Source organism: Salarias fasciatus, chromosome 5, assembly GCF_902148845.1.
Source record: "Salarias fasciatus chromosome 5, fSalaFa1.1, whole genome shotgun sequence".
Taxonomy (NCBI): Eukaryota; Metazoa; Chordata; class Actinopteri; order Blenniiformes; family Blenniidae; genus Salarias; species Salarias fasciatus.
Window position 1 is genome coordinate 3,895,722 of NC_043749.1, and position 27,540 is coordinate 3,923,261.

At 47.4% G+C, this 27,540-nt stretch overlaps 1 protein-coding gene across 5 annotated transcripts in view; it reads left to right on the forward strand.

Annotated features, from left to right (window-relative positions):
• Positions 1-27,157, forward strand: part of frmd4ba (FERM domain containing 4Ba) — a 46,322-nt gene extending 19,165 nt beyond the window's left edge. The window contains exons 1-24 of one of the 5 annotated variants that reach the window (XM_030091496.1): positions 339-650; positions 4,973-5,038; positions 5,125-5,219; positions 5,354-5,446; positions 5,764-5,848; positions 7,577-7,633; positions 7,937-7,959; positions 12,314-12,397; positions 13,164-13,229; positions 13,669-13,726; positions 14,286-14,372; positions 18,755-18,831; positions 19,351-19,489; positions 21,029-21,170; positions 21,275-21,408; positions 21,487-21,603; positions 22,036-22,264; positions 22,342-22,398; positions 22,485-22,620; positions 23,456-23,620; positions 23,700-24,451; positions 24,538-24,670; positions 25,011-25,250; positions 26,168-26,303. In XM_030091496.1, the coding sequence (XP_029947356.1) occupies positions 489-650; positions 4,973-5,038; positions 5,125-5,219; positions 5,354-5,446; positions 5,764-5,848; positions 7,577-7,633; positions 7,937-7,959; positions 12,314-12,397; positions 13,164-13,229; positions 13,669-13,726; positions 14,286-14,372; positions 18,755-18,831; positions 19,351-19,489; positions 21,029-21,170; positions 21,275-21,408; positions 21,487-21,603; positions 22,036-22,264; positions 22,342-22,398; positions 22,485-22,620; positions 23,456-23,620; positions 23,700-24,451; positions 24,538-24,670; positions 25,011-25,250; position 26,168 (3,198 nt within the window). In that variant the 5' untranslated portion in view covers positions 339-488 and the 3' untranslated portion in view covers positions 26,169-26,303. Of the gene's footprint in view, positions 1-338; positions 651-4,972; positions 5,039-5,124; positions 5,220-5,353; positions 5,447-5,763; positions 5,849-7,576; positions 7,634-7,936; positions 7,960-12,313; positions 12,398-13,163; positions 13,230-13,668; positions 13,727-14,285; positions 14,373-18,754; positions 18,832-19,350; positions 19,490-21,028; positions 21,171-21,274; positions 21,409-21,486; positions 21,604-22,035; positions 22,265-22,341; positions 22,399-22,484; positions 22,621-23,455; positions 23,621-23,699; positions 24,452-24,537; positions 24,671-25,010; positions 25,251-25,625 lie in introns of those variants that run through there. The other 4 variants (XM_030091500.1, XM_030091501.1, XM_030091499.1 and 1 more) reach the window with 4 other exon arrangements.
• Positions 27,158-27,540: the final 383 nt, after the last annotated feature.

A 27,540-nucleotide genomic window follows, 5' to 3' on the forward strand; every position in this document is an offset into this window, starting at 1 on the left:
TGGGAATGTCTGGTCTCGTCAGGAAACTGCTCCCTGCAACCCAGACGAGGCGACGGATCGTTCCCACACCCTCCTCCAGACAATGAAGTTGACATGCGAGCTAAAATAAAAAAAAGTAATTTGTGTCTGGAAAGCAAAACATTTCAACAGTAGTGTGCTGCAGAGGAGCGTGTTAATGGGTTTGTAGGTTGAGTAGCCAGTGCTGTGCAGCGGGGGCCTTGTGGGTCCGTCCTGCCCTCCCCTGCTCTCTATGAGGCAGTGTTTTGGACGGAGGCCCAGCAGCGAGCCGGAGGCACAGCGCTCCGCTCCAGCCTCTCCAGACTCCGACTCTCACTGACATTACATCAGCTGGGGAGACACAGAAGACCAGTGTGAGCGAGGGCGAGCTGGAGTGCAGCAGATTGCTGCTCCGAAGCCAAACAAAGTGCAGGTCATCCCTTCTGAGGTGGCATCAGTGGATCGGGGGGGGGATAAACCAGCCTCGGGCCATGGCGGTGCGCATCATCCGGGGGATGGAGGACCTGGTGGCGTCCAGCAGCCAGCTCGTCTGGACCATGGCGCATCACACGCTCCGGAGGTGGTACAACCGCGGGCTGATGCCGTGCAGGCGCATCCTGGAGGCCTGGTTCAGGATAGGAAAATGCTACCAGGTACGACAGTCTGGCTCTGGCAGGATTCAGCGATCGGCATTTGTCGTTAATTAACCGAATTGGATTTTTTTGCAGCCAGTCAGGAGTTTTTTTCCACATCTGGCTCATTAGTGTATGCATGTGTTTATTTGTATGGACGTGTGGAGGAGCAGGCTGCCTCTCGCTGAGTCACTAAGTGTGTTTTTTAACAAGAGTCCCCGTCCCGGCACACGTGGAAGTGGTTTGAGAAGCAGCATGACCGCCTGTTTGATCTCTCTGTCTGGCTGGAGAGGAGGACTTTAAAGCCGTCTTTGAAATATGTGGTTGCTGGAACACCTGAGTGCCGTCTGTGTGGTTAGCTCCGCCTCTTCACGTGCAACATGTGTCAGCTTTAAAGTGGGTAGGCTGATCTGATCTGATCTGATTTCATTTTATTGAATTCTCTGCAGGCAGTCATGTGATGGTATACCCTCAACAAAATCTATATTTAAAAGCACAATTTTTACCTGGGACTTTTTTTTTATTTTATTTGAGACACTCAGGATCAACAGCAGAAAGAGAAAAGAAGTCAGTTTTTTTCTTTTTTGTTTCATTTATAGTTCCTAGCCAGTGGTATTTAGGGTGTTTAATGTTCATTGGAGAAGAGTGTTTTTCTGGAAAAGAGCAGAATGCAGTGAAGAGCTCCAGACGAGTTCAACAGGTAGAGGAGTGTGCCTCTCCTCCTCAACGTCAGGTTTTTCCCAGAGTTCCTGGGTGAAGCGGAGGGTCTCAGACCTGGTCAGACCTGCAGGGTGGGCCGACTGGAGGTCGTGTGAAGAGAGCACCGTGGAAGCTTCCCGCCCATAATGACAGGGCTCGGGGGGGCGTCGACCTCCCGGACAAAAGTCCCGACCTTTCCTTTTTATCATCGGGGACTTTGCCCCCGAGGCTCCCACCCTAACTTCAGCTGGGCTGAAGGCACGGATATCTGTCAGCCTTTAACCCGCCACAGAGAGCTGAAAGCTTAAATCCTGAGGTGCTGTTGAAGATTACATCTATTCTAGAAGAACTCATTCTTAAGATACACCGTTACATCCAGTCATACAACAGTTATACAAAGTGACATAAAACTGATCAAAATCAATGCAGTGAATGTGTGTGTCCAGTGCTGATGTTCAAGCACAGTTTTTCCACTGTTTTTTTTCTAATCAGATTTTAGGATGAATGGATTGATAAGAGGAATAAAACACACTTTGCAAACGCATAGAGCGGAACACTCTGGTCTTTTATTGCTATTATATGAATTACAAAGTAGATGACGCCTTTTCTAACTTACTGGCAGAAATAATCTTTGTTATTTGTAATATTTTCTTCAATTTTCTTTTATTGTTTTAGAATAAAACATGAAATGATGCGCAATTCACCTTGGGCTGTTTTTATCTGCTGATTGTTGCTGAATAATTGAATATTTTCACCTCACAAATTAAACTCCAACTGGAAACATCCACTTTTAGTGTGATTAACTTCTCAGTCTCAACTTCTCAAAGACTTTTTTTTTACTTTGAGTCATTTTTAATGATCTCAGGAATTTTTCCATAAGCCACCAAAATATGTGGACGCAGTTTTGCCTTCGCCGTTCACCAGGAATATGTGACTGGCTGAAATAACTACGGCCAGGCCTTTGTCCTTTCTTTTCCTTATGTTTTTGACGTCACCCGCTGACCACAGTGCCGCTTTGACAGACTGCTGGTTGGATTGTGAGCTGGACAACAGCCGCAGCTCATAAAAGGGGTTTGCATGGTGGCTCATCCCTGTTTCAACAATAGTAGTAACTCCTACGTAGTGGTTTTTTATACCAGCCCAGTTTAGCTGGAGGTGTGGTTTCCATGAAGATAAGTCCTCTTTCTGTCACTGATTCATAGCTCCTCTGGACAGCAGAGATATGCAGCTGGAAATATCTGCCACTGGACAGCTCACATCTGGATCAGACGTACAGAGGAAGAAGCTTTAAAATAGCAACAATCGCCAGGATACCTCCACGAAAAAGAAATTTAAATCTTCTGAGGCCCATGTAGCACTACTAACCACAATCTCATCAAAATGCGAGATTAAAGTGAATTTACCTTAAATATTTGTTCCAGAAGTAGCATAATTTGATGTAGATATGGGTGACTAATATATATTTCAGCATATTCATAACGTTGTATCATTTAAGTTCAGGGGCCCCATACAGTCCAGTTTCATCTTGAGTGGGCCGGATTGGTAAAATAGAGACATAATAACTTTTAAAGTGAAACTTTAAAGTTTTTCTCTTTTGTGACACAGAGCACAGCAATGGAAATCCATTTATTTTGGCAAAAAAATAAAAACTAAAACAATAACTACTGAAAATTACTATAAGCTCAACTTAAAACCAATTTTAATGATACCTTCTGATACAAAATGAAGTGCAATGTTAAAAAAAAACTTCTGCTGTAGCTGTCGGATTATGCATGTTTTTTTAGAAACTCAACCTGACAGCATGGTTTTAAGGCCAGATTCTTCATGGCAGCATCACCAATACCTCAGTTTGGGTCTCAGTGTTGTGTTTTCTTCATTACTTTATAGAAATCTCTCAAAAAATGTATGATTTCTTCCCATTTGATGGATGGTTGGACTCACCAGATTGCACACATGGTGGTGCAGTGGTGATTCTCTCAACTCACAGTGAGAAGGGTGTGGTACCAAACACTGGCCCAGCCTTTCTGTGTGGGGTTTGCATGTTCTTCTTTTTGTTTGCCCAAAAATATGCATGAGAGGTTAAACGTTGAGCCTAAATTACTCCGAGGTGTGAATGTGATAAAGCAATATAGAGGATGGATGGATGGATGGATGGTTGCACACCTTCCAATGAGACATCAGTTTCGAGAAAAACTGACCTAGTGTTGCATAGATTGAAAACTGTGTTAAGATTTTTCTGATATATTGCTGCAAAGTTAAAGTATAAAAGGTTGTCATGGCTTTATTGTAAATGTACCTCTCCCAGCCTAATGTGGCTTTATAATATTGAATAAAAGCATCCAGTTTGATGAAGACGAGACTTGGCTGGGCCTGTGAGTGAACTTTTAATCCATGAAAATAGAAAAAAGTAGCTTTTTTGTGTAAAAGTGAAAGGAATGCTCTGTTGTGGTTGTGGCAACAATATTTCCTGCAGTTTAACACCAATGCTCCGGGCGTCTTCCCGCCCTGTGGTCACGATGACTGGACGTCCACATGACCTTCGCTTTCCACTACTGAGGCCAGAACATGCCAAGTGTTCGTCTGTGGAGTCAGAGGAAACACGTGGCTCCAGAGTTACTGAGTCCGAGCGAGATTAAAGTCCTGCAGTCACAGTAACTGGAAAAAAGAGAAGCTATTACAGCATCTTTTGGCTGAAAAATGAAATTCATTTGCACAGCACATAAAACTTTAATGTGGTTGATCTCATGACTGTTAAATGTTTATGGGATTAACGTGTTAGTCGAGTTGCTTTAGAGAAAAAAATTACAACGAAGAATAAATCATTAAAGAGGCGTCATGGATTACTTTTCAAAAAAAAAAAGGTCAAAGCGCTGATTTGTCCTCGTCTTACCTCCAATAAATGTTTTCCTGATTCAAAGAGATCATTGGTCCTCCGTCCCTGCAGCAGCTTCAGATGTGTTGTAACAGAGAAAACCTGCTGAAAGTTGAACTTTTATCCCTGAAAATTTTACTTTACATTTCATTTGTGGCGTGTGATTGAAGTTTTTATTTGTTGCATAGGCATTAATTTTCTGGACTCAATTCAATTCCAGGTACAAGTATTGTGTATATAAACTTATTTAAATCTGTCATTGCAAGTGACTTGATTATTATGTGGGTTTTTTTTTTTTTTGGTTTTTTTTTTGAGAGGCACTTTCTCTTCAGCAGAATGAATCCTTTAAAGCATTCATCATTAACAATGGAGTAGAAAATCAGTTTAACTCTGGACCTGGACTTCATTGTCTTTAACTTTTGGCGCTTCGCTGGAGGGGAAAATGAGTCTTGATGACATTTCAGGGATTCTCTGAGAGGAAGGATGAGTGTGTGGAAAAGACGGCACTGCTTATGATTCACTGTGCTCAGATTTGCGGCCCAAGTATCTCCTGCTGGACTGATCTGCCAGCGACTTTGATCTTTTGGATTGCAGCAGCTCTTCTTACCCATTCTTTCAGCACAAAGACGAACATGACACTGAGGTGTGTCACCGTTCAAAAAAGAGAGAGGCATTTTGTCCCAAGGCTCGAACAGCTGTATCCGTCCACCCTGTTGTCCTGCAGGAATCCTCATGTCTCACATTATTGTTTTGTTTTTTTGTCCTCCTATAGATGACCGAGGGTCGCCTGTGTCAGATCCACCTTCTAGACAGCAGGAAGCTCGAGCTGCTGGTCCAGGTATTCCTTCACTGTGACTTTCATTTTATTACTTTATCAGCTTTAAATGAGAGCAACACAAACCGAGCTCTTGTGCTCGTCCGCAGCCCAAGCTGCTGTCCCGTGAGCTGCTGGATCTGGTGGCCTCACATTTCAACCTGAAGGAGAAGGAATATTTTGGATTGTGCTTCATAGATGACACGTAAGAGCATTTCTGTCCTTATGAAACATTTTTAACAAGCTGAAAGTTTCTCCAGGATTAAAATTGAGTCCAGAGGAGAGGCACATTGTGACAGAATTGAAAACGTGTATTTTGTTTCTTTTTATGCTGCCCAGTGGCCAGAATAACTGGCTCCAGCTGGATCGTAAAGTCCTCGATCACGACTTCTCAAAGACTTCGGGGCCTTTGGAACTCAGGTTCTTGGTGAGGTGAGTGCTCGGTGTGCAAGAGGCTACTTTAATGTTCCGAATTTTACAAAGCACAATATTTTGCTCATAACTGAGCTTGGAGTAAAAGACACCTACTATTTTACAGCAAGTTGTTACAGTGAGCCTTCTTCTAGCTGTCACCAGCAGGTGGCAGTGATGGAGCACAGTTTGAAATCTTGTTGAAGTTCTGCCAAACAACATTACCACAGTACATTAAACATGACAGTGTGTGCATGATGCTGAAACACGTGCCAAATAAATTGATTTTTTTTTTCAAATGAAGTAGGCCTTGCTGACCCAAACTCATCCCTCCACAGGTTTTACATTGAGAAGATCACCTTCCTGAAAGAGAACACAACAGTGGAGCTTTTCTTCCTCAACGCCAAATCGCTTGTGTTCAATGTAAGTGCCAAGCAAAATGAAAAAACAGATTCGTGCACAGCTGAAGGCTGACCTTACTCAAACTATTGATCTGCCATTGTTTTTTGCTGTTGAATCTGGGGCCATGATCATGTCATCCATTATTTTCAGATCTGCATGCTTTCAGTAACTGTGAGTTTATGACTCATCAGGCTTCATCATGCAGGGCTCGACAACAAGGCATTCATTTAAATCAAGAGTTTTTAAACAGATGCATCCACAATTTACAATGCAGCAGTGTTTCAGAAACAAGTGACACAAATAATCAATCTGATGCACAAATGCCCACCCTCATATAGACTTATATAACCCATCCACCATTCATCTTTGGTACTGAACTTCAGGTCATCAGAGGCTGCAGGCTACACCCTGGGCAAGTCTAAAGTCTATTAGAGGGAAAACACTTATTTCAAATGTTGTTGTTGTTGTTGTTGTTTTGTTTTTGTACTTAATTTTTAGACACTCTTTTTAAACTAATAGAATCTACTTTTTAACTAAATTCATGATGTGTTTCACATCAGTTCTGCTGTAACTCATATATTTCCCTCACATGACTGTAATCACATCTGGTGACATTGGGATTGCCAGTCTTGTCAAAATGCTGCTTTCACTGGCTGTTGGATGATTTCCAATGATTAACCCAGGCTTAAAACTTGAAATGTAAATCTTATTTTATCATTTACTCAAAGCTCAAGCTGAATAAAACATACATAAGTCTCGGATTGATTCTTTAATTGATTGTGTCTCAGTGAAAAATTGACATAAGTTATAGGAGGTAACATTCATGCAACCATGTTTAAATAGTTAATTAAAGTGATTAACATAAAAAGGAAAGGATTTTTGAACATATTGTGCATGTAGATCATGTCACATTTTAAAGCATGATTTTTGTTGACAGTAATATTGAAACAATATCTTGGCATCCACAAAAGCTAGGGCGAAGGTGTTTAAAGTGTAAATAAACTCACTTTTTGCAATGTATGCAATGAAATCTGTTGAAAATAATCAAACTGACTAAAATCACCTATTTTACAAATGTTTTCTAAATAAAATTCTTTAAATCTATCACTATATTTCTGTAAAAGATTGCCTGTGCACTCTTGAGGACAACTTTCCTGTCTTAAGATGTGTCATTTGCCCATAATACGACTTATTGAAAGCACGAGGTGCATGTTGATTCGACCTTATTGGTTCTGAAGAAACACGAAGTGTTCCTAAATAAGGACATTCGGCCGGTAAAGGGTTAAAGTGTGTTTCTGCCAGAGGACACTGGAATTTACGAGGATCACCTGAAGGCGGCGTGTGATCAAACATTGCAGTTCGTTTCGCGCGGAGAGCGGAGCGGTCACCATGGGAGACGGAGACTGTTGAACCTGCTTTCGGACCGTACCACTTTAAAGAGGGGGGCTTAACTTTGAAAGGAACCTCTAAGAAATCTCATTTTGTCACAAATCTGTTTCTCCCAGTTTGAAGTCGCTAACAGGATAGCTTAGAGGCGGATGCAGGATTTTAATCGTGTTTCCGAACAGCTTTAACCACGACGTGGTGTCTGCGGCAGTGGTTCAGTCGGTAACGGTGGGACCGAGGTACGGGACGGGGAGGGATCCTCTCAAGTCAAGTGTTTCGGGCAGGCTGCACTTTGTGTGTCTCCGTGTTTGCTTTGCGTTTATTTGAAAATACTGCCACGTTTTCCTCCTTTTTTCACACCAGGAAACCATCGAGGTGGAGAGTGGGAATGTTTTCAAGTTAGCAGCATTTGCACTGCAGGTAAGAAAAGAGTTTTTGTCGCAGCGCTATTTTTTGTGCCACTGATGAGGACCGTCGGGTCACGTTTGAAAACAGTCGCCTGTGGACGGTGCAATGCTCGAAGCTAATGTCAGTAATAACTGACCTATTTCGGCGAAAAACTGGCTCAAATAACGAGTTTGAGCAATTAGACAGCCTTTGCGTTAAGCCACGAGTGAAAATAGTCAAATTAAGCGTATATGTGTTTTATTACCATTGTGTGCAAAGAAGCCAAAAGTAGCACTATGTTTTTATAAATCCCTGTCATTTTATTTTTACTTTTAGGAGGCCAAAGGGGATTATACCAGGTAAGACACTGTCGATTTAAATCTTTAGTTGATAAAGTTTGGCTTCAGTGTCATTGTGAGAATAAGTGGACTTTTCCCTGTTATGTGTACCATTGTGTAATTTTCTGATTAGAACCAGGTGTGTTCTACCAATATATGCAGGTGACTTATATTTGTCCTAGAATTCCATGTACTAACATTTAACTGTGTGAAGGTTCTGCACACATAAATCCTGCTTGAATGTGAGCTCTGTACAGTCTGTGAAGTGTTTACTGTACTGTACTCCCATCCAGAGAGTAGAGTTTGTCAAGCTGTGTGATCTGTGCTCAGATGGCTGTTAATGTTCCACTCAGATCTGACTTTATCTTCCCTCAGTTAATAATTCCCTTGATTTTTACTCTTGTGACATTGACCCCAAGCCCTTTGCTGGCTCGCTGCCATCCACATGCTCCAAATGTTTTCCTTACAGTAGGAGTATTCCTAACCCACCTTGCTGGTATGTCACTGCTTATCTCATATGTTTGCACTGACAACAGGCGGAGGGCTTTATGTTCAGTCCTTATTGACATGTTGTGGCTGCGTCACCTCTCAGCCAGTGTCACAGACCCCGACAAACATGCCATGTGTTTGATACACACACGCTGGAACACTGTGTACATGGTGTGGTCATTGACTTCGATCTGTACCAAAGCCCCATGGCCCGCTAACATGTCTGTGTTTCAGTGATGGGCTTTTCTCTCTGCTGATAATGTATGCTTCAGTTACCATTTTAAAATATAGCTCTATCTTGGGGGTGTCTAACATAGGACCCTTGGGCCAAAACTGTGAGAGGCTCCGATCAAATCCCCCAAGCACAGGGTAAAAATTTCATAGAAAAGTTTTTTAAACAAATTTCTTAAGAGAAATTGACATAATGTAATACTGAGAACGAAGCTGATATATCAGTGATGCTGCCGCCTCAAAGCCATGCTGTCTGTGTGAGTTTGTATAAACGTGCAACAGCTGTTGGAGAAGTTATTTTTTGGACATTTCACTGTATTTTGCACCAGAGGGTATCATTAAAATTGGCTTTTTGTTGAGCTTGGATTCATTTTTGGCAGTAATTGCTTAGTTTTCTGAAAATAGAGACATTTTTATCAAGTATACTCTGCGGCACAACAAAAGAAAAACTTTCAACTTTAAAATTAAAGGCATTATTTTACTGATCCGGCCCTCTCAAGAGGATATCGGACTGTCTGTGGCCCTGAACTGAAATGTGTGTGACAGCCCTGCTCTATCTGATGGAGTGACAGAGCAGGTTGAAGCAGCAGAACCTGTGTGTATTGTCTGCATGCCCTGCCTCTAAAGGCCCCCTGTCCTTTGTGCAAACACAAAGATTTGTGCTCTGTAAGGAGTAGTGTGTGTGTGTGTATTGTTTGAATAGTGATATACACATTGCTGAAAATGCAGTTTGACCCCTCGTCAAAGCATTGCCTTTGTTCTTTTGCAAAAAAAAAAAAAATAAAGAATGGCGGAAGGGGAAAAAAGCGACTTGGCTGCTTCTCCTCATGCTCATTAACTGCTTGGTTATTTGCAAGCACGACTGACCTGATAAATATTAATTTCTGTTTATTACAGCTTCAGAGCAGATTTATTCCTCAGTGTTTTGATTTAAAGTCTCGTTACCCTGAAGTTTTTGTGGCGTGCTTTGTACTGTCTGAACTTTCAGCTCACGTGGGTGTGGGGATGGGCTGTACTTTGTCCAGATTCTGAAAGCACAATAAAAGACGAGCGGCCAACAAGCCGGGTGGAATCAGTTAGGATGGGATGGCGTCCAAAACGAGCTGTCTTTCTCTTTGTTTGCACAGATATTACTTCCCCTCTGTTCATTAGGATTTCAATCTGAAAATGTCATAAATATGTGTTTTTGCCAGATCTCAGTTTCTGCGGCCCCTCTCCCTCCTCAGTATCAAACTTTGTTGTTTTAGTGTTGTGGCCACAGCTGTCCCGTGGCAATATTTCTCCTCCTTTTCAGTGATCTCTGTTATTTCTTCTTCTGTGAGCTAACAGGCCCAATAAATCCCCTCATGGAGCATATAATATAAGTGTGTCTCCTCCTCACTGTATCAGCAGAGGGTCCTGGAGCAGGAAGATTAGCTGTGGAGGAGTCAGGGAGCCCTCCTCCTCCTCTTCCTCCTCTTCCAGCCAGCTGCCTTAAGAGGGATGAGCTGAGCCCGCCGTCCAATTGCAGACAACCTGGCGTCGAGAGGACTCACACTGTAGCCATGCTTTTGTGGGGGTGTGGGCCGACCCCCTACTGTGCATTGAATTAATGCACCATTAGGGCTCTCATTGTACTCGTACTGTTAGAATTCCCTTTACTAGTCTCGATGTTACATTGTGCCTTACACAACAAGCCAAATGAGCACTTTATTGCTGTTGCTCTCAACGCCTTCAGGTATAAATCCACAGCCGAGTGCAACAAGTTACGACTGTTATCTGGGGCTTTGTGGATGAGATTATAGAAATAACTCAATGGGTGTCTGTAATTATAGCGTACAGCTTTAGAAGCAATCAGGGGGGTTCACCTTCAGAAGTGAGCTTCAGACATTCATCTTCGCCATTAGCTCGTGGTTTTCAGTTAACTTCAGTGTGACTCAGTATAACACCCGGCCGTGGATAAGTTTTTGTCCTCCGTTCTATTTGAAGGTGCAGTCTGTAGTTAGTGGTTCATTCACAGCAATCCAGCCCTCTCATTGTGCTTCCTCACCAAGTCGCCATGTCTCAGCCCAGTGGAATAGCTGACACATGAGTATTATCTCTCCCACTCTGGGTAGGCCACGCCGGGCCGGGCTGGGCCGTCCCGGGTGTAGGAGCAGCCCCCACGCTGCGGGGAGATAACAGACGTCGTAATGAATTCCAGATTGCTGACACGGCAGTGCGGCTGCGGAGTAGATCACCCCGACAACACCGGGGCCCGGCTCCCCATAAAGTGTATGCCATCAAACGCGCCTCTAAGTGCCGTGGCAGCAAAACTCAGTCAAGCCGAGAGGAGGTAGCTGCAGGGAAGAGTGATTCAGGAGCCTTCGCCCTTGCAGCGGCTCAGCCTTGTTTTCTGTGAAGTAAGCTGGATCACATAACTGGATCATTATGGTTCTGTCTTGCCACGTCAGGGACGGCTAAATTCCATTACTCTTTGAAGAAGAACAGTTAAATTGATGGCCAGAGAACTTGAGGTCAAACGGCTATTACAGAGAAATCATCCAATGGAGTGATTTTATTACGCTGAGGTTTTTGTTATAGACTTAAGTGGTACAAGAGCTGAGGATGTCATATTGGCTTTAAATTACATACGGTCTGACCTCTGCATTGACGTCCTGTCTGAGAGGCCACGGATTGTTTTGGAAGAGAAGCGACCCATACAAACCCCTTTCAACACAGGCAGAGGCTGCCAAGTGCTGCTGAATGGCTTTTGTTGGGATGTCCAGTGGACCGACCTGCCAAACCAGAGGCTTTTTTTTTGTTTTTTCGTCCAGCAGATAGCGTAGAGCCGGCGCTCACTCCTGCAGGAAGCTGGAGTGACTCACAGTGAGCTATCACAGCCTTTGACAGTTACAAACTCCACCATTTGTCCAGATAACACACTCACATCTGCGAGAGCTTGTGGGGGGAAAAAGAAACTCTTCCTGAAGAAATAGAGTTCACCTTTTTCTTACCTGTGAAGGTGAAGCAGTCGTCTGCAGTTTCCCTCCGATACAGGGAAGCAATTTACTGGAGAGATCCTGCAGGAAATTTCTTTGATATTCGTTGAAAGATTTTTTTTTTTTCCACTCTAAAGAATCTTTGTGACTCAGAAGCTCTGCGTGTGCTTTTGTAAATTAGCTCTGGCAAGACATGAGTGAAGCCTGGATTTAGTCTGAGCCAGGAGAGCTTTTCTTTATAGTGCAGATAAGAAAGATGAAAACAATATCCTGACCCTGCACCTTTTCTAAAGGTTTGCAAACATGACTTACTGCTGTCACGGCTTAAGAAAGAAATTCAAACCACACGGTGAAAGAATGAACACATGGAGAAAAGTTCCCCACACCTCTTTTTAGACACTGTAAGCTTTTCTTTTCTTATGCTTCATTTTCTGGCGTGGAGGACTCCCTTCAAGGTCGCAGCAGGATACTGAAGACTTGTGAACAAGACTCTTCTGAGCAGGAGAAGTTGTAATTAGACAACGATGGGCTGATGGACCATTTTTAATTAACTTGCCGTGCTTCTGCTGGCTCTACGGGGGAGATAAATATCAGTTTACCACTTACAGCAGATGTTACTGTGAATGATTGCATTTGCTATTTCGTTGCTCCGACCCACAGTATGATTTTATATTCATATTGATTTTTATTTTTAGCACGGACACTGCCACATCGGACCTGAAGCAGCTCCCAGTTCTGCCTACCCGCGTATTAAGGGAGCACCCGTCTCTCAACTACTGGTAAGACATCCGGGCTGCAGCACTCTGAGAAAACCACAAAGTACACCGGGCCAGTGGGTGAGCGGGCTTTGCTGGAGTAAACCCACAGATACAACACGGCCACTCCTCCTCCATCATGTATGCTTTTGATTCAGCTGTTAAAGGCCCCCACCGGTCAGGAACACCTGCTTGTAGGAAACTGAGATTTTTCCCTCGGTGGAGCAGTTTTAGGTGTGGTAAAGTGCACACGGAGCGTTTTGGCGTTTGGCAGATGGCTTTGTCTCTGATGAGGTGACTCATTAGTGCCTGCGCCGCGTTAATTACGTTTGCTCATTAGGAGGCGCTGACAGCCGCTGACGCTCTGAACGACCGCCGTCTGTCTCCCGGTTCCACGCTCCTGCGTCGTCTCTGCTCCGTCGTTTCCCTTTCTCCCGGTCACCTGAGGCTGCAGGGGGCAAATAGATCAGCGAATAGATCAGTCCAAGGCTTGAAATTAGTCACACATGCACACAGCAGTCTGTTCCTTTCTCTTTCTGCCCGCCGGGCTGGGTCGGGCCTGCAGCGTCTGTGCTATTAAAGGAGATGATTACAGTGGGAAGTAAATGGGCTGCATTTGCCGGAGAGGTAGATGAGAGCCATCGGCAGGCCAGTGGGCCAGACTGTATTTTCTGCATGAGCGGGCAGAATGTGTGTCAAAGAAAGGGCCCTCTCACAACAATCCCTCTGTGGCTCGAATACGTTACACTTGATGGATTATTCATTAAATGTTTTATCTATCTGCTTCCAGTGAGGACAAAGTGATTGAACACTACAAGAAGCTGAAGGGACTGACGAGAGGACAAGCCATTGTACAGTAAGTTGTTTAAACAACAGGTGTTTGCAGGTAAACGTGTGTGTCCCCCGTGCCTCTCTGCTCTTCCTTCACCTCATGCCTGCACCGAGGTGGCCGCCGCTCCTCCAGAATGTGTCATTAATTAGAGGCGGCGCTCTCAGACCAGGCAGCCGGCCAGACCCGGGAGCCTGTCAGTCGTCCACTGTGTTTTTCTCTGGACCGTAACCCCCTGGGCCATACACGCTCCGATGATTTGTGCCCTTGAACTGATCAATGGGACTCTTCCCTCCCTTCAGTCACGGCCCTGAGCGGGATCGATCAGCTTGTCACTGGGAATGACTGCGGCCCCTCAACGGCTGGAGCTTAAATCCCACTCTGTCTGTTGCACAACAGCCACTGAGAGACAGTGATGAAGTGAAAGTGGCTGGGCCGCTTTTAACCTGTTTCTCTTCCGCTGAAGGTATCTGGCCTTGGTGGAGTCCCTGCCGACATATGGAGTCCATTACTACCCAGTGAAGGTGAGTGCAGCGGCGCCCCCAGCCATACAGTAGCTTAACCTTTAAACAAGCAAATGTCAACATATTCAGTTAATTTCCTGTACCTCATCTAACTCTGATTCACCAAGTGCTTGAGCATAAAAGCCTTATTTTATTATAGGAGAGCGTAAGCTTGGGTTATTTCTCATTGAAAGCAAAGAAAATGTGGGAAAAAAATCTTATTTCAACACCAAATCATCAGCATATTAACATTTTCACAGGATTGATGAATCCACTGCAGCATAACCAGTTCAACAAATACAATTCAACCTTTTATGCTTCTAAACATGTCCTCTTACACTTTCCTACCAAGACCTATGAAATCAAGGTGTCTGCAGAGATCAAACAGCGGCGTTAAAATGACTCAGCCGAGCTCGCAGAGATTTTAATGCCTCTCATGCATTTGATCTCTTCTTGTGTTTCTGTTGCTGTGAGCCTAATGGGGTAATTGCTTCGGTAACGGGCCTCTGTTTTTGAAAGTCTCACCAATAAAGCTACTTCTAATGAGTGCTGGTGTGTGTGTGTGTGTGTGTTTATGCAGGACAAGCAAGGACTGCCTTGGTGGTTGGGCGTCAGCTACAAAGGCATCGGCCAGTACGATTTGCAAGACAAGCTGAAACCTCGAAAGGTGAGCTGACCTCTTATTGAAGCCACTGTATCTACTTCAGATGTCTTTGTTTTCATTCGACGAGTCAAGTATTTACTACCAAGGGGCTCTGCTTGAAACACACACAGTAGTTTCTCTTATCTTCATTGAACGTCTCAAGATGAAGGCCTTCAGGGACTTGATTCGACTAACTCTTAATTTCATCAAATGAAAGCTCTCAGCTCTGAACTTGGTGGATGTGTGAGGTATTCAGCACGAGAGAAAAAACTTCAGCCGCCAGTCGAAAACTCAGCTCTAATCCCCACGTTTCTTGTTAGCTGGTTAATGATCCATCCAGACTGTAAATAGGCGTAATTAAGACACTGGTTCCCATGCCAGTCAGGAGGGAGAGGAACACAGATGGGGAAAATATTTTGGAGAGTCGGATTGTGTTCGATGGAGTCAAGGCTGTGGGTGTAAAAGCAAATACAGCAGGGACCGATACTAGTAGCAGTCGAGGTTATCTACACCTAAAGTGTGAGGATTTCCCCTTTTTAATAGAAAAACAGCAGATTAGGAATTCCTGATGCCATGGCCACATTTTTTTGCTTCTAAATAAAGCCTTCTCTTAAATATACTCTATATATAGAGTTACGGCTGATCTAAAGATAATCCCTGTGGTTTGTAGTGCGTCCATGATGTACAAAATGTTCTTCCCTGTGCTTCCTCTCTTCTGAGTGTGTGTAAAAGTGGCTGCCCCCTTTGTTTGAGAGGTGTTATTTAATAAGGTCCCTCTCATGCGTCTCTCCTCCCCGGCCTCTTTCATTAGACTCCGCGCTGCTGTTGTTATATGGCAGGAACCTGTTGACATAGCAGGGTGTGCTGTTACACCGAATACCGAGGCATTAGCGGGCACCAGCACAGCGCTCCTAGCGGAGGTGTAATTATGGCGCTCTGTGGGAAGGGCCGGGGCGGGCTCTGGGACCCGGCTCTGGCGCCCTGCCAGCCGGGTGGGTGGGTTGTTTGGTGTTGGGGGTTCATCGGAACTTTTTTAGCTCCTCCGCTCGCAGAGGGGACAGTCACATGACAACCTCACAGGAGCTTCCTGTTGTGGGAAAAATGCTGCCGCCTTTAAATTGACCTTTTTTTGTTGTTGCTCCTGCTGATAATTGGACGTGTGGGTCCACTTTCCTCTCGCCTTGAAAGGACGCCCCTATATCTGGGGAATATTGATAGTGCTTCCTGTCTCACAGTTCACAGCCCCTGTATTCACCGCAGCCCATCCCTCTGTCCAGCCTCTCTCAGCAGGCTGCATTCATTATGGTAATCTGTGTCTGTGTGCGTGTGCGCGTGCGTGTGCGTGCGTGCGTGTGTGTGTGTGTGTGTGTGTGTCTCTCAGAGGGAGCACAATTGATCAAACAATACAAAACAATAAAAAACAGTTATCTGTGAAGGGGGCTGAGGTCTGGAGGCAGCGCTGGCTGTAGTGGGAGGTCAGCTGGTGACCACCATTGAGGCTGGTTTACAGTGCGGATCAACAGCTTGACACTCGCATGTAGATTTTATTCACCAGTCATCTTCATTCACTGCACTGAAATAATAAATCATTGCTGTTGATGCCTTTAGAAAATCAGCTTTGTGTTGGTGTCAAGCTGTAAAATGAACCTGACTGGTCTGATTCTTCCCTGATTCTATCAAACTGTCTGGAGGATCCAGAACTTCTTTTCTGTTCTGTGAACTGTATGACTTTCAGTTTTTAAGTTTTGTTAAAAAAAAAAAAAAATTAAAAAAAAGAGAGCAGCTACGGTAGCTTAACCTCACATTATCGTCTCTGCATGCATGCCAGTCTGAATCACTCCTCACCGAATAGGCTGCAGCTCGAAAGCCTCCTCTCCCCGCTGAGTTTCAGAGATGTGACAGTGTCAGCCGGCTGAATACGCCGCCATCCCCTTTATGCACAGGAGCGGTGTTTATGTGCACGTGGATCAAAAGCACAGATGATGCTTCCTACAGGTCTCAGGGGACACGGCGGGAAAGAAAGCCAAAGTTCTGGGAGGAAGATGAGACACTGTTAAACATGAGGAGTGGAAATGCAGCAGATGGCAAGTCAAGATTGAAATCTTTCTCGAAATCAGCGAAGAGACGTTTCAGTCTGTCGGTCTCTTGAACTTCTTCCCAGCATGCAACAGGACCGCTCACCGCTCCACATATAGCAGATGACAGCCGAATCAAAACAAATATCTTAGTTATGGGGAACTGCATTTTTTTTTTTTCCATTAAACTCCCAAAATCATGATCAAGAACTGGTTAAGTCTCATGATTCATGATTTTTTATTTATTTATTTTTGACTGTCATCTTTTGGAAATGTACAGCTGTGATACTGCCAGTGTGTGACGTTTTCCTTAAAGGGTGGGGCAGATCTTTTTCTCTACGGGCATGTGAGTCAGTACCTTTGACATATCTTGGTGTGTGTGTGTGTGTGTGTGTGCGCGCGTGTGCGTGAGCGCGTGTGTGTGTGTGTGGCCATGTGGCCTCAGGGTTCCTCAGTCTGTGTGTGTGAGCTCTCTCTGAAAACACATGCGTTGCTGGCACAGGTCCAGCGGCCTGTAAGGACACATTTGGGGGAAAAACAAGACGTGATCAGTGAAGACAGACGTCCCGTGCAGCGCTGCTCTGCTCTGTTTCCTGATTTTAAGACACACATGTTTTATCCTCATGAGTGTATTGATGAGTCACCGAAGGATCTTGTCTCATTGTTTCCCTCTTCGCCGTTCTGTGATCGGAAACCTCGAGGCGTGTCACATCTTTGGCATATTTCCTCAGTGGCGAAGAGCGCCCTGTCAGAGTTTCATGTCTGCGTTGCCACACAGGTGTGGAGTTTCTCTCATTGAGTGAACGAGCCTGTGAAAGTTAGCGTCTGCTGAGCTGTCTCTTTTCTGTTGTTACCATGTAAATGATCCTCAGCGATCAGGAGGAAACGGTGTGAAAGGTTGTGAGAGACCCTCTGTATTGAGATCAGGGTTTTAGCTGCAACTTGGCAGCAGTTTCTCATTGTTCACAAGGCCCTGTGTTATCAGCACAACAGAGTGGCTGCACCAGCAGGAGAAACCATCATTCACAAAACGTAGGAAATAGTTTCACCCGGTTGAAGACAGTTTTCTCTGCATGTGCGCTCACCGGCCTTTTCTATTAATAATTACACTGTAGTAATATATCTATAGGAGGTTTTCTTGCGTTTGTGTGTCATTTCCACTTTGAAACGGTTCGGGGTCTTAAAGACTGTGAATGACGGGAAGCAGAGCAGAGGTGAGACAGCTTCACCCGAGCTATTAAAAAGCCCAAACTGGCTGAGCAGATGCAGTGTGTGTACAACCTGCTTATCTGGTCCGACTGAAAAGGAAGCGTGCTGCGCCGGAGAGCGTAGCCTCCCAGGCAGCCCGGCAAGGGGGGGGGCGGGGCCGAGGGGGTTTAGGGGGGCGGGGCTATCTCAGCTGAAACTCTTGCAACACCTATCTGACTCCCTGAGAACAGACAAGAGAGAGTATTGTTCGAGGAAGCTCTAGCCCTGTGGGAAACTCAAAGTCAAAGGACTCAATAGGATCGCAGAGGAATTCAGCAGGGATCTGATAAGCACAGGAAAACTCCTCAAACCCTCCACGGTAAGCCCAGTTATTGTGTTTACAAGCAACCTGAACGGCCAAGGGTTTTTTTTTTTTTTATCTTAGTGTCAGTGTGCACTTCTCTGGAGTGCTTTGAATGTGAATTCAGCCCGGGCGTTTGGAACTGGGAGTTGTAGGTTTTCTCTTCCTGGCTCTCGTGGTCTGCGACGGTGGGATGGGTGATGGAGTGTTGAGGCTGGTTTCAAGTGTGACTGTGTTTATATAGATTAATTTTAGCCCCAGTCTCTTTTCTTCCTCCCAACGAAAGCAGCAACGTGCCGCTCACAGGGAAGTGCATCCAGATCTGCTCCGTCCTCGCTGTGAGCGGAGCAGATGTTTCATTTCGACTCCGTTTGGCTCCACAGCAGAATGAAATCAGCTGGCTCGCTGCCTGGCACGGGTTTGCTCCCTGCAGTTGCAGCAGCACTATAATCGCTCCTGTGTTAACTGCGACCCGCACCTGACCGACTGGCCTACTGAGTCCCACTCGCAGCTTCAGCTGTTGTCTTTGAGATATTCACACTGCGGGGCGCCGCTGAAACAAAGCTCGCTGTTTAACACCTGCCCCGCTGCTGCGCTGTCTTGTAGAGATTACGCCCCCTCCGATGTGACCGTGTGTGTTTCAGCCTCTGCATCAAATGACTTTTCTGTTTATGTACTGTAAATCCACGCTCCGATCGATAGTGTGTGTCGGCCTGTGTAATCAGTGGTGTTTAATGTCTCCCCCCCTCCCTCCCTCCCTCCCTCCCCCTCTCTCTCTGCAGTTATTTCAGTGGAAGCAGTTGGAGAATTTGTATTTCCGCGAGAAGAAATTTGCGGTGGAAGTGAACGACCCCCACAGGTCAGGAGAGAAACCACTTCATTTTATCTGAGCTGATCTGGCTGTATTCTGAAGTGCTCCTCTTTTAGCCGCCGCTCCTGCTCCAGATGTCCTTCTCCTCCTCCTCAGACACGGCGAAGGGCATCTGCAGCCGCCGGCCTGTTCGGGACACCCTGTTAATGGCTTTAACCTATCTGTTAAATGAGCGTGTTCCTGCTCTTTGAAGGCCTTGTTGTCAGAGCTGGGTCCACACAGGCTTTAATGTGGCACCCTGACACGTTAAGCCTCCATTAAATCCCGCAGACGGTTTCAAGTTTAAACTCATATCTTCATTACTATGTTGTGACATGAAGATTCAACAATCATTCTTTTCTAATCTTAGCTCAGCACATCTTTCAAAGCTTAATTAAAGCCTTGTTTATCTACCAGCCGCAGTTTTTTTTTTTCTTTTTTTTTTTTTGATGTGTGCAGCAACTGGGGCACATTTGGTTTTCAGATGAGCACAAGTACTGATTGTGTGCATCTCATTATCTCCTGCAGACGAACGGTGACCAAGCGCACTTTTGGACAGACCGGCCTGGTTATTCACACTTGGTATGCCAGCCACTCTCTGATTAAGACCATCTGGGTGATGGCCATCAGTCAGCACCAGTTCTACCTGGACAGGAAGCAGAGCAAAGTGAGTGTCTCCGTCCTCATCCTCTCTGCTTCGTTCACGCACTGCCAGCTCAACTGCTGCGCAAATAATACATTTTTCCACTGTGTGACACTTTAAGAGGGCTCTGGTGGCGCCTGTCAACCTGCGTGGATGACACATTGAGTGTGTGTGTGTGTGTGTGTGTGTGTGTGTGTGTGTGTGTGTGTGGTGCACAGATGGTGACCTAATAGCTCTTTTTTCTTGGTTTCCCCTGATTTGAGTTCTTCTACAAGGTGTTGAGCTGATACTAAAAGATAAAATGAAAGCATATCAGACGGCTGACTGGACGGAGGGATTCGTCACCGCGTCATTCGGTCATCGTTGCACAACACGGGACGTCTTGCACAAATCTGCTACCAGAGTCACAATGTTTGTTTCTTGTTTTTTTTTTTTTTTCCTTAATTCCCTGGACTACTCGGTTCAACTTGACATGTCGGGACAGGCCGATGCTCCTGTGTTTGTTTGGTCGCTGTGTCACGTCGGACACGACGTCAGGGTTCGCAGATACAGTCGGGAGCTGTTTGCAGTGGCAGGGAGAGGAGGCTGTAAAAAGTGAGCGGACAGTCGATCAGCTGGGCCTGCGGTGTTGACCTGCTTTCAGCCGGCTGTGAAATGAGTAGCCCGGAGACAGTGTAAAACAAACTGACGGGCCGCCGCGCTGTTTTCTTTTTCCAGTTTGAACAGGGGGTGTTTTTCAGAGGGTTAGTGTGTCACAGCGTCTTGTCACAGCGCCTGTCCATCATGTGACGCACTGCCTGATCCACGTCTCATGATCGCGACTTGTGTAAATATCTGGGTTTTCTGCTCCCGGTGTGGAAGGAGAGTGCCTGCTGTTGTCTTTCAGACCCTACTGATTCACTCCTCAAACAGGCTGGGTAAATAACAAAGGGCCGGGTAGCTGGAGCAGAAAGGCACAAAGCTGTTAAATGAGTATTTTTATTACCCTGTATCTTCGGGATGTTGTGGTACCCTGTTGTATTCGCAATGTATCGAAGCGTTTGTTCCATTTCCGTGCTTTAAGAGGAAACGTGAAATCAAACTAAACCACAGAGCGGCCAATAAAATGTCAGCTGACACACCACAGAGTGTAAATAAGAAGAGAGAAAAAAAACTGTATTGACTCCCAAGATCCTCTTGCTAATGTTGAAACTCTTTCTCAATGCCTCGAGGCTTCACATGGACCTGGTGTGGATCTGTTTATGATCCGTATTTGCTGAGCATCGGGGTTATTAAACCGGATGATTGGTATGTGATCTGCATCTCGTGGCAGAGATGGATGAGTGTGTGTGTCTGCAGTCAAATGAGGTTATACAGCCGCTGCCTCTGTCGAAGGCAGATGGCGTGTCAGTGATCATCCAGGAATAGAGCTGATTGATGAGCGAGCAGCGCGCTCGGAGTACCAGCCGCGCAAATGCCGCCGCCGCCAGTGCAGTGTGCTATCATTAAAATGAAACACTCCCAAATCCCTCCCTCTGCTCCCGCCCCTCCTGCTCACCGTCCTGCCTTCCTCTTCCTCTGTAGTCAAAGATGACCACAACCAGGAGCACGGGAGACATCGCCATGGACCTGACGGAGATCAGCGCCCCGCGAATCACCAAACTTTCCAGTATTGACAACAAAGATCAGCTGATCATGGCCAGCAACGGAAGCCTCATCTCCGCCGGTAGGGAGGGGGTTAATCAGCCGGCCACTGCTGCCCCACGCCAGACTGATGGCCGGTGATTTATGGCTGTAATTTGGAGCTAATCAGACGTGCGCCTATTCCAGGTTCAGCTGACTCCGAGGTCAGCGACGAGCAGAAGAAGGAGAAGATTGCAGAATTGAAAAAGAAAGAGAAGGACCTTCAGGATTCACTGACAAAGAAACTTGAAGAGCTCAAAAAGATCTGCATGAGAGAGGCGGTGAGGAGCTCTTCTCGTTCTGTTGGTTCTGCTGAGTGTTCCAGTTCTCGCCTGACTGCTGTCGATTTCTGTCCGCAGGAGCTGACGGGAAAACTGCCCAAAGAGTATCCGCTGGCTACAGGCGAGAAGGCTCCTCAGATCCGGCGGCGCGTCGGGACGGCCTTCAAACTGGACGACCTGTTCCCGTACGACGAGGTCAGTGTCGATCGCGTTGTGGTTCGGTTGTTATAGATTACTGCGCCTCTTATGTAAGTCTGCATGTCACCCTTGTTGCACCGCTGTGCTTTTTCAGCCCGGGGCCATTTTAATCAGTTCAAATTTTGAAATGAGGATTAGGAGTTTAACTTGTGTTTTCAGGCTTACATTGTGCAACGATGTAGTGAAATATGAGTGGTGGTTGTTAGTTTTTCTGTCTGCAGCTTAGCTGAAAGGATGAATATGAATGAGAATGTCGATATGAACGTGCTGGCGCACTGAAAATGAACGCCTCTGCATCATTCCCGTGTCTGTTAGCTTGAACTGGAGATGCTTGAAGTGTGTTTCACTGTGTTCGGAGCACTGCCGCTGACAGGATCTGTGTCTGTTTTGGTGGAATTTCCCCGTCAACTGTTGTGCGTCTCGCTGCAGGATCCACATCTGAGGAATCTGGAGAGCAGGTTCGCTTTGCAGCAGAAGATCGTGGAAGCGGCCATGAAGCTCGCCAACGAGGGCGACCTCTGCAAGACGGTGAAGCGAAAGAGGAGGAACAACTACCTGGACGCAATGAGGAAGCTGGACGAGATCGAGAAAGAGATCAACAGCTACAGGGTGAAGAAAGGGAGGAAGCCCACCCAGAGAGCCTCGCTGATCTTAACAGGTAGACGTTATAGACTGGAGTGAAAACTGAGTGCATGTGAAAGCTGCCAGAGGTAAAACAGTTTCTTTCCCTTCCAGATGATGCCCACCCTTCAGACCTCAGCTCTCTGTCTGACAGCCTCACTCTGGACGATGGTACGTTCACTCAGGGCGTCCGCTCTCGCTCCGTTTCTCCGGCTGTCCGTCACTTTAACTCCAGCTCTCTGTCTTTCATCGCTCAGACGACGACCAGGGCTCCCAGAGGCAGCGGTCCCGGTCGGTGCAGTATTCTCCCAGGTTGCACCACGCAGACACTCTGGACATTCACTACAACAGAGACCGGCGCTGCTCCGCCAATGACCAGCTGGCAGACTGCAGGTACCAACCTCACATCTACTGTCCTCTGTTCTCAGCTGCGGGAGCTTTTATTCAATCTCAGTATTGTCACGTGTGGCAGCGGTCAGAGCGCCACACTCAGCAGTAATGTGCATAAAATACCACAACATGCAAATACACCTGAGTGAACAGCTAGAGGGATTAGACCGGAGGAGCTTGTGCCGTATCAGACGGTTGTGCGATACGATGACTGGCGAGTGTGACGGAAACACTGGCTGTGTAGCTGCGCCGCGGCTGTTTGTTTCTCTGGAGGCCAGAAGCGTGGAGCCAGTACAGACCTGTAGAGCGGAGCCAGAGCCGCATTCCTGCCACTCACCTCCTCCCGCCTTTCTCCCGCTTCTCCAACAATCTCCCTCTTATCAGCTCAAATGCGCCAGCTTTAAAAATAGATGGGGGGAAAAAAAAAAAAAAACATGTCGCTGCCTGCGAAGGAGCAGACAACAACCCCAAGCCGAGAGGAGCGAGGAAGAGGGAAACAGGAAAGCAGGGCTGGAAAATCAGCTTAGACAGCAGCTCCAGCAGGAGTGTTTACAAGGCGGCGGAGGTGATGTGTTACTCACTCCGAGCTGCACAGATTTAGAGTCGTTTTAAACAGTCGGTGCTCGCTGTAGCATGGAAAGGAAGGAGGACTCCGTAATAGCAGTCACTCAGGTGTAAGCCGTGATTAAAACGCTGCCGTCGAGCCGGCGCTGCTGTATTTCTCCTTTCAGCTCTGAGGACGAGTGAGTTATGGCAGGCTGGTGAAATTTGTCATTCAAACAGGATTTGCCTGGAAGAGGTTAACGCCCTGAAAACATCATTCTTATCTGTGTTCCAGATTAAATTACGGCCAAGTCCAGGACTCGCCCCACTACACTCACCGCGATGCCTTATCGAGCTACGGCAGCCCGTTCAAGCCGGCTTCCAGGCAGCCGCGTGACGCCCGCAGCATGCCTCCCACGCCGCTGCTCACCCGCAACGCCTACAGCAGCACTCAGCTCAGGTACCGCCGGCGTCTGCGCTCCTCTTCCTTTATTCTCTCTGATAAAATCCGTCTGAATTAATGATGTTTGAAACCGCAGATCAGACGACGCTCCACAACACTTCCGCCAGCGCAGCGGGAGCCTGGAGTCCCAGTCTCAGTTCGTCACAGAGACGCAGCCGCCCGCGCCCGCGTTCGCCGTGTCCCCCGCCCGGCGCAGCAACAGCACCGAGGTCCTGGACGACGGCTCGTCCTACACCAGCCAGTCCAGCGTGGAGTACAGCGCGCCGGGGAACCACGCCCACAGGCGCCGCGTGCGCGGCCGCAGGAAGGACTTGTACGCCAACACGGGCAGCATGCCCAACCTGGCTCAGGCGGACGCCCGCAGCTACGCCTACCAGCCGCGGCCGCGGCCCACCACCACGGCCTACTACGTCACCGGATATCCCGCCTACGCCGAACCGGAGCCGTATTCCAACGGCGTCTACGGCTACGACAACGAGACGGAGGGACACTACAGCGTCAACGCCGCCTACTACACCCCGCAGGCGGCCTACCACGCTCACGACGTGCACGCTCACTACGGCCACGACGAGATGGACGGGATGTCCCAGAACCCGTACGCCACTCTGCGGCCGCCCAGGAACCGGCCGGCGCCGCGCGGCGCCGGCGAGCAGCCGGTGAAGAGCTTCCACAAGGCGCTGGTGGCAGAACACCTGAGGGGCTGGTACCATCGCAACGCGGCGCAGAAACAGTCGGCCTACAACTACGACTACGACCGGGGCTCCCAGCAGAGCCTGGGCTACCAGACGCTGCCCACGCCCTACAGGAACATGTCCGCCTACTCCTCAGGTCCCAGCAGCCCCGTTGTTTTACGATGCTCTGGCTTCACGCGCTGCTTCCCTTATTCACCAGCTCGTCCCTTTTTCGTCCCGCAGTGTCCTCGATGTCGAGCGGGAACTGGCACAGCCACATGAGCAGCACCGCCATGTCGGAGTACGACGTGCCCGTGCACGCGCCGCAGTCCTACTCCTACAGCACAGCCCCCTACAGCCACCCCGCCCACAACAGGTGAGGAAAAAAACCCCGGCCTCAGCTCTTCTCTTCATCCAATAAGCCCCTCCCTGATCCTCCTGATCCGCGCAGCTAAGTGCCAGTGTTTAATTACCCAGAATGGAAGAATACTGAAAATATCAGCTGCTATCTGGTGTAGTCAGACTGACAGGCAGAAAGACCCTCTTGGAGTTACTGGTAGCTTTTCTTCATCTTCCTCTTTACATTTTGGAACCACAGACTCAGAGATGTTTGCAGGACCGCCTGGTTCAGCGGCAGGATTGCAGGATCTGTGCTGCCAGCTGTCGTTTCTTCCTCAGAGCTCCTTTAACTGTGACCGGGCCCTGCTCTCTTTTAGATATGGCGCCTCGCAGCTTTTTAAGGGCTCCTGGCACAGTCCCGATGTCCAGAGGCGCTGCGCCTTCTTACCCGCTAGTTCCGCCCCCTCCACCTCCTCCCCGCCCTCCTCCTCCTCCTCCTCCTCCTCCTCCTACTCCCCCGGCTGTCGGCTCAGGCAGGCGGCCTGCAGCCCTGCGCAGCCACAATCCTCCAGAGGGCTCAGGCTCAGTAAGGTGTCTTTTGCTAAAGGTAGCTCCTAGTAAGTAACCCGGCTGCGGCCGGAGCCTGCGCATCGTGTGTCTGCAGCGTGAGCTCAGTCTGCTTGTTGATGTTTTTTTGAAGTGAACCTTTGTGCATTTTTTTTTTCTTTTTTTTTGAGTTGTTTGATATATTTGATTGTCAGGTATGATGAGGCGACTGCATGGCTTCTCGAAAAAACAAACATGCCTGCTTGACTTCCTGTTTGCAGCTGGCATCATCCACTGGTCACCTTCCTCTGCTCTGTGCCTGCAGTGTTTCTCTCTGTTCGTTCGTTTGTTTGTTTTCTCCTGCTCTCATGGCCCATACATACAGACGCTCCTCGCCCATGTGCTTCCATTCACCCATGACCTCTGCCCCCTCCTCTCATGCACAGATGCCCCCCAGAGTTTGCGAGGCGAAGCTGTGATAGGATGGCGTGCCCCGCGGGGCCTTTAGAGAGGGCTGGCGCTGTGGCCTATGCTACTCACCAGGAAAATTAAGTCCTTTCGCTCTAATCAGTGGCAGCGCAGAAGAAAGGGTGAGAGACCAGAGTGCAAAAGCGAAACCACGCTGCCCCTCGTGGCCATCATGGTGGCGGTGGCGTGACTCGTGGAAAAGCCTCGAATCGTTTCACTCTTGGGGGTTTTTGGACGTTGGCCTGGGTGTCTTGTGGTGGTGGGAAAGCACTCGTGTGGCAAAGGGAACATGTGGCCTCTGAGTGTTTGTTGCATCTGAAGCCTGTGTGTGTGTGTGTGCTGCTGTTTTGGTGGGAGAATGTTTGGCCCTGGGTTTTCATTGGCGTGTCGACCTCCGGGTTCGGCTCCTGATCTCGACACGGCGGCCCAGGGTTCATTCATTCTGAGCCGTGGTCAGTCGGTCGCCGCGCTCCGCCAGTTCCAGTCCTAACGCCCGTCAACTGCTGTGTGTTTATTCCAGATCCTACGTAGACGTCGGCCAAATGGACTCACACGTCGGCCACCAGATGCACGCTAACATGGAGCCGGAGGAGCAGATCTACTGGCACGAAGACTCCAAACCGGGAACAATAGTTTAGCTGCCTGCCATTCTCACCTCGACGCGTTGTCATTGTGCCTTAGACTGCACTTACCTGTTCCTGTGAAAAGGGAACCCAAAGCATGAAGGAGCTGCAGTGGAACTCGGCGTGGGAAGCAGATGAAGTGTTTTCATTGTTGGCTTTCTTGTGCGCGGTTGCCAAACTGACAGGCGCCTCCGTGACGGTTTGTCACGACACCTCGCCGCCCGGCCATTCACCTGCCGGGACGGCGAGCGTTCCGCGGTCCTGCAGCCAAAGCGAACAGCCTCTGCAGTGTTTTCTGTGTTTCATAGTGTCAGCTCCATAACTCTGCGAGAGGACGCTGAGCGGCAGCGAACAAATAGAAACACACACACGCGTGTGTGTGTGTGAGCCCAGGATGAAGGATTCAACATGGACGTTACTGAAATGAAGGAGTGAACTCATGAGGAATGAGTTCTAAAAGACTTCCTGGATCACAGCGTTGCTTCGGACTACTACTCTGATTACAAAGTGTTCAGTACTTACTGTCAGTACTCACAGTCTAATCAAGCCAAACCTGTTGAACCCAGCGAGCGTTGGCCGAAGTCAGCTGGTCTCGATATGACTGCCACCGCAGGAAGTTTATTTTATTGGAACAGTTATTTCATCCATGCTGGAAATCATGGACCGGTGCTCCTAATGTCTCCCTAGAGATCCAAGCTGTTCTGTAAATGTTGGTTTTGTAAATACTCTGGTTCTGTTCCTGTTTTTTTTTTTTTTTTAGAGCTTTTTTTTTTTTTTTTTATGTATTTGAAAAGCATGTAATATATAGTAAACGATTACTGTTAAGCTGGTTCTTAGTAATTTGTACAATTGCATTTGTTTGAATTAAAAGGAAAATCAGCCTTTGAGCGAGTTTAGCGCCTCTTCCCTCCAGCAGCGGGTGAAGTCTGCAGGATTAGGAGGAGCCTCGTCTGTTGAGCCGTTTCAATTAAGGAAATGGAGTTTGTGGCAAAGCGCAGAGAGAAAAGAGCTACATCACTTAAAGCCTCATTTCCATTTTATGAGTGAGAATCTGGCTTTGTCACGGTGGTCAAGTGGAACACAGAGAGCGTTCTCCACATTCAGCGGCCCCGGCTTATCTGCGGCGCGTTCGAGGATTTTAATTAGACAGATAACTGTCGGGCGCCGGCCGCGTCGCTTCTTTTAAGAATGAACGAGCAGAGCTGCAATCAGCGGAGATGAAGTGTGAATTATCTGATGTGAAGCCTTTCTGCAGAGCAGTTATCACCGA